Source organism: Lactuca virosa, chromosome 8, assembly GCF_052849685.1.
Source record: "Lactuca virosa cultivar CGN04683 chromosome 8, Lactuca_virosa_CGN04683_v6, whole genome shotgun sequence".
In the NCBI taxonomy this organism is placed as follows: domain Eukaryota; kingdom Viridiplantae; phylum Streptophyta; class Magnoliopsida; order Asterales; family Asteraceae; genus Lactuca; species Lactuca virosa.
The window spans coordinates 87839327-87850984 of record NC_136433.1 but is presented as its reverse complement, the minus strand read 5'-3'; the positions used below and the strand labels follow the sequence as shown (position 1 = coordinate 87850984).

The 11658-nt window shown below is 32.6% G+C and overlaps 2 protein-coding genes across 4 annotated transcripts; one reads left to right on the top strand and one right to left on the bottom strand.

Moving 5' to 3' along the window:
* Positions 1 to 291: 291 nt before the first annotated feature.
* On the bottom strand, positions 292 to 3186 carry LOC145133800 (transmembrane protein (DUF616)). Of its 3 annotated transcripts, none has more exons than XM_079068759.1 (8): positions 2963 to 3186; positions 2625 to 2876; positions 2033 to 2134; positions 1569 to 1927; positions 1270 to 1481; positions 930 to 1186; positions 658 to 836; positions 292 to 571 (listed from the first exon to the last, which is right to left on the bottom strand). In XM_079068759.1, the coding sequence occupies exons 2-8, from the start codon at positions 2818 to 2820 to the stop codon at positions 521 to 523; spliced, it is 1356 nt and encodes a 451-aa protein (XP_078924885.1). In that variant the 5' UTR covers positions 2821 to 2876; positions 2963 to 3186; the 3' UTR covers positions 292 to 520. The 3 variants fall into 3 exon arrangements, with proteins under 3 accessions (XP_078924885.1, XP_078924884.1, XP_078924886.1); XM_079068758.1 differs by having other exon boundaries at positions 2625 to 2857; XM_079068760.1 differs by lacking the exon at positions 292 to 571 and having other exon boundaries at positions 697 to 836; positions 917 to 1186; positions 2625 to 2857.
* A 1114-nt stretch (positions 3187 to 4300) lies between these two features.
* Positions 4301 to 6670, top strand: LOC145128569 (ARM repeat superfamily protein). The gene is made up of 9 exons (XM_079063376.1): positions 4301 to 4457; positions 4888 to 5010; positions 5124 to 5321; positions 5409 to 5487; positions 5576 to 5721; positions 5822 to 5935; positions 6031 to 6162; positions 6252 to 6365; positions 6458 to 6670. Exons 1-9 carry the CDS (start codon positions 4404 to 4406, stop codon positions 6506 to 6508), a joined length of 1011 nt encoding a protein of 336 aa, XP_078919502.1. The 5' UTR covers positions 4301 to 4403; the 3' UTR covers positions 6509 to 6670.
* Positions 6671 to 11658: the final 4988 nt, after the last annotated feature.

Genomic DNA, 11658 nt, shown 5'->3' with positions numbered 1-11658 from the left:
GATTCGGGTTCGGTTTTCCCATACGTCAGGGTATTTTTGTCATCCCAACAACCCTACCCCCAATCGGAGGTCATTTATGTGATTAGTCGCTCTATCATCCAGTTGAGACATAACAACTAACATCTATCTCCCTCTTACCTCATTCCAAAATAAAAATAAAAATGTGGTAAGTTGCTAATTTTTGAAATTTGAGTTGTAACATAACTTGTTTACAATGAATGTTCTCGGTTTGAAGTTTCGAATGAAAAAAAAAAGGATTGGAATAAAATTCAATTCCAAAACCCTGAAAAGTAGACAAAAAAGAATGGGGCTATGAATTAAAATAATACATTATGTGTTTCTTTGCAACTAATTTCACAGTCTTATATCTACATCAATCTCTATTAATACAAACACTAAACATTTACAAAAACCCACCATCTTCAGCTTGCGCTTCACAATGGCCCACATCCTCATCTACCTCCATTACAAAATCCACAAAAATATAACAACCTACTTATCTTATAGCATCAAACATTCCTCATGGATTCCTATGATGAAATAGCTTCGTAATTGCTCTCCTCTCACAATCCTACATATAATAACAACATTCAAAACACAAAAAAAAAATAATAATAATAATAAATAAATAAAATACATTTTTCGAATTTTACTTGCCTTAAACATGTGTAGCACCAATGGCTTATCGGGGTTCATTCTCTTCAACTTCAAAAAAGTATACCCAAAGCTCAATTGATCACGTGAAGTAAACCGATCAACTTCATTAAACCAAAGGCACGAAAATAAATTAGACATCGGTGTATGTGCTCTCACAATGAATGAACCTTCAGGTACATCTTCAATTAAAAAATAAATAAATTAGTGACGTGGCTCTGAGATATGATTTTGAAAATGGAAAATAAAAACTATGAAATACCAGTGATACGCACAACTTGGTAGGGATTTATTAGGGTCTGAATGGTTAAATTTATGGAGTCCATCTGATTGATAAAATAAAAATTGTTCATCGATTGCTGTGTGGTTGTATTTATTTAAACGTTTATTTTGTTGTACTTCATCCCATACACAGTGTCGCGTGTAATGATTTGAAATTGCAAATTCCGATTTTTTTCTCCATAGAAAATATTCGATGATTTGGATTGGGTCAGTGTGAAGCCTCATCTTGCTATCAAGCCAAATTGAATACCTAAAAATAATAATAGAATTTTATTATTTCCAAGGGTATTTATGTAATTTTAGTTAAAATGATGATCTAAGAAGTAATAATACCTAGCGGATGGGAAGAGGCGATGTGACAAAAATTTAGGCACTTTTCCTGTTTTTCGCATGTCATTATATGGCAAGTTGTTTACAACAATTATTCTCCATAATCCAATAAACCCTTTTTCATCAGGAATACTTCCTTCTTTTGATAGTTTCACAAGTGTTTCTTTATCAACAAACATAACAAAACAAACATTCTTCTTTGAATACTCACTAATCTACAAGAAACAAACCTTAATTAGAATCATTATTTTAATTCAATTAATAAGATCTGATCATGTAAGAAGATATTAACTTAAACTTACCATTTTGCTAGTTGGCCTTCGCAAAAAGTCTGAGCTTCCAAAAATACAAGATGATACAACAACAGTGCAAGAATTCATGTACATTTTGTCCTCATTGACCAAGTCAAACCCAGTGTTTGGAAACCCTTGGGGTCCTTTTATGAATCCACAGTGGATTGTTTGATTGGTGACATGGAAGGATTGTTCTCTTTCTTCAAGTGTTTGATGACCTCCAAATCTGGGAGTAATTGGGTTTTCATGGGAAGGTGTGTGATCTGTTTGAATGTATTGTAATGAAAAGTTTACAAAATTCCAAAAGGATTTGGGCTCGTTGAGTAGATCTACTGAGTCGATTAACTCAACTTCACAAGGGTTAAAACCTAAAATGTGTATATAGATAGATAGATAGATAGATACAATCAGATGGGAAAAAAGCATATAAATTTTGAATTTTGAATGGTGGAATAAGAGAAAAGGAATCTTACGTGCTCTATGAGGCTTCTTTTTTGGCTTCTCGATGGTATATGGTTCTATGGATACATCTTTTATGTCTCTCAATGATGGAAGGCTTTGATGGTCTTCTACACCTAAGAAAATAGAAGTAAGTAATAATGCATATGTCATATCAGAAGTTCCATGTGTTGGAGACAACAGACTGAAACCATGGGCATGAATAACACAGAAGATTTTGCATTATAACACCTCTCTTTTTTACACATTTAATGGCACAAAGAAACTATTAGGTATATTAATGAATTCTACATAAATTCATTAAGAACAAAGATAGAAACAGGCCTCAATATCATTAGCATATCATGCATATGTGTAACTTGAACTAATATTTCCCTCTTTCAACAGTTAGTTATTTCCAGAACTAGAGTCTGACTTCACAAAACATCTTCTTTCATATAGACCTAACCAGAGCAAAATGCCAGAATGTCCTCAAATTTACTATCACAAATTCACAACTAAGCATTTTTCGATTACAGAAATCAGAACAAGTGGTGGGATGACTATAAAACGCTTCAAGGTTAAGTAAAATAGTATAGAGAAGTGAATCAAATTAATAAAAAGTACCATGGAAGAACATCTTAAATCCGAAAATAGCAAAACAGATGGAGAAGAGAGCAGCAAGTGAGAATAACCAGAACAACAATCTCATCCGTCCAGCCCTCCGACTACGACGAACAGCTCGTAATCCATGGTCACTATTATGATCAGCAGCTTTAATCAGATCTGAACCAACAGGAACTCCCCTCCTCTCCGGTAACATTTCAGTTTTTCCTAAAACTAACCTCCTTCGAATTCATCTGTACAAAATCATAAGATCTGAAAAAGTTATCATACATCGAATCAAATTACACTAACTTCACTTCAAAGTAAACACACACATTCCAATAATAATACAAATTTACCTATTCCTGGCTACAAATCTTCCTTCCGAATGCGGATCTTGTTCCGAGCCCTAATTTCGGTATTGATTCTGCGTGTCAATCTGTCGTTTTCATACTAAGGGCCGAGAGAATCAAATTGACGAGTGGAAAGATTGAGAGGAAAAGGGACAATTGTCGGTCGTGCATCCAACGAATGCGAAGGAAGATGAACTTGAAAGCGCCTTTTTTTAGAAGACAAAATGTACTTTTATTATTTAGTATTTAGCAAGTGCGGTCTAAAACATGTATTTGACTCTGTCAAAGATTGGGTCAGGTAGGATCTGGATCAACTTGAAACAATTTTTAAGAGTAAATTACATCTTTGGTCCTTAAGTATAGTTGTTTTTACAATTTTGGTTCTAACTAATTTTCTCTTATAACTGATTTTTCAAGTTTGATCCCAAACAAATAGTCAATTTAAGGGAAAAAAACGTTATAATAAAAAAATTAAGAACCAAAAGTGAAAATCCTACTAAATCCTTGACAAAAATTATAATTTACTCAACAAAGGAAACGAAAAAATTGTTTTTGCTAATGATGGTCTCATTGAAGGATGTTGAGAATTCTACAACCTCAATGGTGTTCATTCTCTATAAAAAAATGGAATATTAAAGAATGTATAAAATACATTTTGTCATCTTATATGTTAGCACCGACAATTTGAAGCAGAAAAATATCATACAAGTACGTATAGGGATAACTTTTAGTGATAAAAATTTATGATTGTGTGTATGCATGACTAAATGATACATAGGAAATGAGTAAATCATTAATACTTGCGAATCATTATCGAGACCTATTATGTGAGGTTCAATAACATATAAAAATAGTCTCGGTGAAATATAACTTTTATTAGTTAGTTTTATATCAAATGAATGTTTTCTGAAGTTCGCTCTTATAATTACAGATTATTTTTATTCTTTCAGTTAAAATCTAGAAAAAAATGGTCTCAAAGACTCAAAAGTCAAAATATTTCTTTTGTGAATAACTCTAATTTTAAATATACAAACCACTAAATTACATCAAATAACAAGCATATAACTTCTGGTTGCTGTTTAAAAAAAGAACTTTTAGCTTATTTTAACATACAAACCACAAAAGTACATCAAATAACAAAGCATATAACTTTTGGTTGCTGTTCAAAAAAAATATAACTTTTGGTTTATTTAAATATACAAACCACTAAATTACATAATACATTTAAAACTAGACCTTATAATTTTGTTACAATAAATAATCATATTAAAACCCTAAATTACCATCAAAAAAATGTATACACTTTACAAACAGAGGGAGAATATCAATAAAAAGAAAATCAAAATGAAAAAAATCGATAATAAACAAAACTCGGCGGCGCTTAAACCACACGAGAAACTGGTTTTTACTCATTGGATTGGCGTACGAGAAACCAGAAAATCAAAAAATGGCGAATGAAATGGAAGAACTAATTGGATTCCTCTCGGCTCCTTCTCCACAAGTAAGTTAGTTCTGGTGTTGTTTTTTGTACTTAAACCCATTAGTATTATCAATTATGCTGTTAAAACCCTAATTCACAGAGTCGAGTAATTTACTATGCTTTTGAATCGTTGTTTGTGATTATAATTCAGTTGAGCTATATTCAATTATTCACTAGAGAGTTCAATCAGATAGTTTGATTAGGTCCATTAAGTAACCATTGTAATGGTATTCATCAAACGTGATAATTATACCGTGTTAAGATCCTAATTTATATCATCGGAATCGAGAGTTTCGTTGCAATTTTTGTTCGTGGTTGAATCTAATCAACTCCAAACCATGAATTTGATGGAGTAAACTTGAGTCTGTATAGTTTGTCATCAAATTGTAAGAACTCATTATCGCTTATTGCTTGAAAGCTTGAAACATTACTTGGCTTATTTTATTATCAGGTGCAGAAGGTAGCTGTTGATATTGTTCGTGATTTAACTGGATCAGAAGATGGACTACAATCCCTCGCCAGTTATTCCAAAACCGTGCTTCCATCCTTGTGTCGACTATTAGGTGAAAAAAAGGTGCTATATTGTTTACGTTTTGGAGATGAAGATCTTATTTCTCAATTCTCATCATGTCATCTTGTCACTTTCATTCTTCATACCATGGCTTAACTTCAATAATCATGTTTCAGGAGGTCTCTGAAGCAGCAACACAAGCTCTCGTGAATCTCTCCCAAAATTCTGATTTGGCATCAAAGATGATTGAAATTGGTATAATTAAAGTAACCATGGATATTCTATACAAACAAGGATGTGAAATCACTGGATTACTAGTCATGCTTCTTGTTAATCTTACACAGCTTGATTCTGGTGTTGAATCATTGCTTCAGGTTTTGTTTCTTTAATTTGTTTAGTTTATTGATTGCTTTTTATAGATGAATGATTTTATTAGTAGTTTATGTGGATCATGTGTGTAGTTAGGAGATGATAAGGTGCAGGGGTTGTATGTCATGAAACTTGTGAGATCATTTTGCACATCATCCAATGAGAAAAAAGGTCCAATCATTTTAGAAATTACACATGTGATTATATCTAAATTCTCATACTGATTTTATAATTTTACTTTTTTGTTGAATTTAAGCAGATGATCCATTTGGGCATGTTGGATCAATACTTGTAAACATTTCAAAAAACAAAGAAGGAAGATCACTTCTTTTAGACTCCAAACGTGGGCTTTTGAAACAAATTATCAGACAATTTGATTCCACAAGCATATTGAGAAAGAAAGGGGTAAGCTCAAACTTCAAATTGAACTACAACCCTTAAAGAATAATAATAACCGATTTTAGCCCTTGAAGATTGAGTATATTTCACATCTTACCCTTCATAGGTATCTGGCACTATTCGGAACTGCTGTTTTGAAGCTGACAATCAAATACAAAATTTGCTTCTGATATCAGAGTTTCTTTGGCCAGCTTTACTTCTACCAGTTGCTGGAAACAAGGTCTATATTTTCATTTTTATTTTGATTTTAAAGAATTCATAACAATGTTTCTCATTTTTGTGATTTAATTTTATTTATTTATTTTTTTATATCAGGTGTATAATGAACAAGATACTTCAAAGATGCCACTTGAATTAGGAAGTGCACTTTCAATTGAGAGGGAACCTGTAACCGATACTGAAATACGCGTCCAAGCATTGGAGGCTATTTACTTGATTATATTACAGGTGGGAGGGTATTTTGGTAATTTTGTAATTTTGTGGGTGGTTTGTTGTTTTGAGGTTAACATGGGTATTGTTTGGTGATGAGTGTACAGGGGGCAGGTAGAAGGGCATTTTGGTCAGTAAATGGACCACGGATACTTCAATTAGGGTATGAGGAGGAAGAGGATCCGAAAGTAATGCGTGCATATGAGCAAATTGGCTCTTTGGTAATTATTATTATTATCATTTTTTTATTATATTGTTTTAATGCATTTTGTTAAAAAAAATGAATGTAATGTGATTTGATGGATTTTTGCAGCTAGTTGAAGGTAATGATACGGAGGAAGGATCCATGCAGACATCTGCATAGTATGCATCAAAAGTTAGTGTTGTTAAACTCGTATGATGTTTTTGCTTCTATTATTTAATGGCGTGTAATTTTTATTAATCTTTACTCATTAGTCATTGCTAAGCTTTGTTGCACATTGTTAGTATATTCTCAATGATAAGGATGATGAGGGCATTTATGTCACATTTTTTGTGGAACAACCATTTTGTTTATGAGTAGAGGTGCAAAATAATTTTTTGATGCACTTTATTCACCTAAAAACAAAATTTTTGATCAAGACAAATTGTAAACATTATCACCATAAATGGACTCTTTCGGGTAGAGTACAAAACATGATACAATAATCATTCAATTAATAAACTCAACTTAATTAACGTGGAGATATGCGTTACTTACTCAAGCACTCAGGGGTGGATGTAGGATTTCGTAGTAGGTATTAGCAGTGGCATATATATATATATATATATATATATATATATATATATATATATATATATATATATATACTAGTAGCGTACCCGCGCGATGCAGCGGCGGAGATTAGTTCATTTCAACGATTGGTTTCCTTTCGGTGTCATTAGATGATTTCCTTCTGGTTGCGGCATATGTGACAGATTCATTTTGGTGAATAGTTTCGTAGAGGCGATCAGTTTTCTCTCGGCTGGTGGTTTTTATTTTTTTGCAGTGAAACATTTCATATTTCAAAGAAAGCACATTGTAGTCTGTAAAAACTGAAATATGTTCATATCTTGGTTTAAAAATATAAGTATATTGTTGTTTTAGATTAAAAAGTAAAAACATCCACGATTTTGGTTTAAAAATATAAATTTGTTATTATTTTTGGTGAAAAATAAAAGTACGTTGTTTTTTGGGTTAAAAATAATTATATTATTGTTTTGTGTTAGAAGGAAAAATATATGTTATTTTAATCTAAAAAATACAAAAATTAAAGATTTAGAAATAACAGTGTGACCATACACAACCCATATAAAGCAGATTCATAAATCGATTACTTTCATTAAGAGTTTCCAATTAATAGTTTAATTTATTATGGAACAGATATGTATAATCAAAAAATAAAAAATAAAAAGGTTTATAATTTTAAAATCTTGACTGGTTTATTCTGTTAACCTAAATAGACAAAATGTTAAACGAAAACCGAATAAAATAAGGTTTTAAAATATCGGTTTAACTGAAAACCAAATAAAATCAACCGATTAAACCAAACCTTATTTGGTCCGGTCGGTTTATTCGGATTTGGTTTTCTTCGGACACCCTTATTGACGAAAGACGTTATCTTCATTTTATAGATACAAAATGATAGTAAGTTGACAAAAAGTAGTTGGTTTCTATTAATCTTGTAATATGCAATGTTTTAAAACCCGGGTCGACCCGGCCGGTTCAACCGGTTGGACCGTGACCCTGGGTGGAAGGCGGGTCAATTGAGAACGGTTTTTTGTAAAAATGCGGACCGGACCGAACCGGCCGGGTTTCCCCTAACCCGCGGTCGAACCGTTTATGTCGAACCGGTTAAAATCGGATTGACCCGTTTTGATATGGTTTTGATCGATTAATTGATGTTTTCTTCTCCTATCGACTGTGAAGGTGACGGTTTTGGCTAGTTTATTGATTATTCATTGTTAATTGATCACTGTTTCAAATTGTGTAGATTATGTAATTAGGATCCAATTAACATATGTTTATTGATTATAACATTGCTTTTCAATGCAATTAAATATGGAATCAAGGGAAGAAGAACGATTACAAACACAATCTATAACATGTTTTGATATTTTTTCAATGTTTAAACTTTGAAGACATCAAATTATTGGTTTTATATGTCTATGCATTATAGAGGAAAGTAAAAATATATGAAAATAGAAAAAGATCATAAACCGGGTTGACCCGGCGGTTCAACCGGTTGAACCGGTTGACCCGTGAACCGGTCATCACACCGGGTCAACTAAAAACTCGGGGTTTAAAACATTGGTAATATGCTAATATGTGCAAAATTTTAAAGTTTTATCCTTTTGACATGTAGTTGGTTTCTATACGACGTAAGTCTTGATTTGTAAAAAAAAAAACTTCACTTGACTCACAGATAATAATGTAAAATTTGACTTACAGCCTTACCTGTATACAAAATATACTCACATATTAAAATGGAACACAAATAAACGGTACCTGAGTAAAAATTGACTCACGTCCTTACTTATATACAATAAGTAGTAATAAAGTAAAATTTGACTTAAACAAATAGAATGCAGTCCAACATATATGTGCAAACTTTTGCTATTTTACAACCCAAAGAGATAAATTACATAAGACTTTGAACCATATATTTTCCAAATCAAACAAATCTTCTTTGATATGCAAACTGCATCACTTCTAGAAAGTCTATACAACAACATCACCATAGAAATGGGACTCTAAAGTGCAATAAATCTCTTATTGAATGATTACTTGAGAAAAATGAATACCAACACCAGCATGTACGACAAAACCTTAATAGCTAGCCCACACCCATATAATTTTTTTACAAATACAGTTCAAGTGACACCCTAACTCTCCCAAGGTAACTTATCCCTCAATTTGCATTGCCAAATCACCAAATATTGTCAATGATAACTCAGCAATTCCATTATGTTGAAATCTCTTTCTTCAAAAAATGTAAAGGGAGACGCCAACCTATGAAATTTAAATCAAATAAAGATTACTATTTAATTTACCTCAAATAAGAAAATATTGGAAGTTTGAGATTACAATTCATCAGGTACAACTACAATGAAAAGTTGAGCAGACAAAGTTACATGATTAGTTAGCATCTACCATCACAAAGGATAAATGCCAATCCTTCAGAAACTTTATTGTTGATTTTCATAGACTGTCTTATTCAATAAATTGATGTATGTTTCAGAAGTTAAATAATTCCAGCAGTTAAGGATTCCATGTTCGGTGATGCCAATATAAACCCCTCGATAAGTAATCAAATTTACATACTTGCATAAGATCCATAAATTTTTCAAATTTACACACTTGTAAACTTCATAATTTAGCTGAGTTTGTAAAGATTGGTAATTTTGTTGAGTGAACGTGTTTTACTAGACATATTACATAGATTAGTCCATTTCAGATGATAACTTGAGCTAATTAAAGTTAAGAATGACAATTAAACACTCTTTGAGACATTTTATCGAATAGATAGAGAGTGCAACAACATTTATGACAACCTAATCACTATACATTACCAAACAAATATGATAACAAATCAATAAATTCAAAGGACAACTGGATAATAAAACCTCCATGTCAGCAAAAAAGAACCATAAGCAGCACCATAAAACTTCAAAGAGTAGCATCTACTTATTTCAATCACCATCCAATATAATAAAACCCCCATTGTATGATATATGAGCTTGAAGATTTAGCACAAAAGAAATCAATAATTACCAAGCAACTTTGGTAAACCCATTAAGACATCAATAAATCGCAAGTTCTTTAAATTATTAGCAAAAAGAAACAATGAACCTTTTCATTTAATCAGTCTTCCAAAATCAAATTTTCTTTGTAATAATTGGTTTGTTTGGAAAGAACAGAATGGTAAAGCCTACCTGATTATATCCATTTATGTGTGTATGAGAGAGAGGGGTAGCCATAGTTAGATCTGAAATAAAAAAAAAACCCAAAACATCTGTCAATTCCTTTTTCACATAAGAGCCAATAAACTTGCACCTACAAGCTCTATATACCTTATTACATGTATATAAGTGATTAGGTCGATGGTAGCAGCAAGGATTTTACAACTTAGATGAATACTAAAAATCAACGAATATCTAGGTACGCACTCAAGGCTGACAGATCTGCTTAACAATAAAAACCAAGCATAAGCAAGAGGGTTAAATCCAAAACTGAAAAATCTCTAATAACCCCACTTTTGTCATAATATATGAAGTATACTTTAGTAACTTACAAAGTCATGAGTAAAGCATAAATTGAACCTCTCTGTTATACCATTCGATAAAGAAACCACCATGTTTTTTATATCAGATCTGAACTCTCCCCAGAAACATCTCTTGCTAGGTTTAGACAACTATAACGGTACACATGGATGTTGTTGCATTTAGAAAGAGATTCTCTCATCTCAATAGCATCTCACAAAGGTTTTGGGATTTTCAGAACTGACTAGCCAATAACTCCAGTCTGCAACCAAGGGACGAATGATTAGCATATGGGTTCATACACATACACAGAGTTAGAGAGAGGGGGGGGGGGGCACCTGATGGCGAGCTATGACAGAGGCGGAGGTGGGTTGTGATGTCGGAGAGCGACCACATGCGATTTAAAAAGTACCAACCTATAAAACTTAGTAATAAACTTAAGCAACAACTCATCAACACCCAAAAGGGCGATTTACACAAAATTAACATTTGGAAGAAGAATAAGCCTTGTCTGACTAACGATTTAGAAAAAATCAGGGCTTTAGGACATAAATTACGACATAAGAAAAGATAATAGAAAGAGAGTTACAGATTGTACCTCTTAATTTTCAAGAAACATGCAATATGTTTAATAATATATATATATATATATATATATATATATATATATATATATATATATATATTATTAAACATATTGCATGTTTCTTGAAAATTAAGAGGTACGATACCTATTACCTCATGTACAATAATATTAAGCTTATAATCACATCGTCGTATACATACACGGTATTACCTTATCTTCAATGTTACCCTAATCTTCTCTACACACAACACTAGACACAACAACCTCCATCAGAAGGAAATCGAACCCCTCTTCTTTGCGTCTCCTTCCTAATCGCTTCAAAATCGATCAATACTCACCAAAAAATCGTAGTGTCTCCTTTTCTCAATCGACGCCCTGGAAGTCCACCAACCATTCACATCCTAAACACCTACATGTATTTTACACTATTACACGCAGTTACCCTAATCTCCTCTACACAACAGCCGCCGTCAAACCAAATCTCTACCATCTCTCTCTTGGCGTCGTTGCTGAATGTCTCAACGCCTCCACCGTCGCCACCTGACTCCGGCAACATCTCACACCAACATCACATTCAACCACCATCTGGTCGTCGTTGCTACAACCTATTAGTGGGTCACCGTCCACCATTTCATTCGATTCTTAGC

Excerpts from the sequence above, each read along its gene's own strand:
- LOC145133800 (XM_079068759.1), bottom strand. The coding sequence starts at position 2,820 with ATGTTACCGGAGAGGAGGGGAGTTCCTGTTGGTTCAGATCTGATTAAA. Across the intron at positions 2,135-2,624 it reads ATTTAAGATGTTCTTCCATG|GTGTAGAAGACCATCAAAGC; the intron begins GTACTTTTTATT and ends CTATTTTCTTAG. Across the intron at positions 837-929 it reads TAATAAATCCCTACCAAGTT|ATGTACCTGAAGGTTCATTC; the intron begins GTGCGTATCACT and ends TTTTAATTGAAG.
- LOC145128569 (XM_079063376.1), top strand. The coding sequence starts at position 4,404 with ATGGCGAATGAAATGGAAGAACTAATTGGATTCCTCTCGGCTCCTTCT. Across the intron at positions 5,322-5,408 it reads GTGTTGAATCATTGCTTCAG|TTAGGAGATGATAAGGTGCA; the intron begins GTTTTGTTTCTT and ends TCATGTGTGTAG. Across the intron at positions 5,488-5,575 it reads ATCATCCAATGAGAAAAAAG|ATGATCCATTTGGGCATGTT; the intron begins GTCCAATCATTT and ends GAATTTAAGCAG.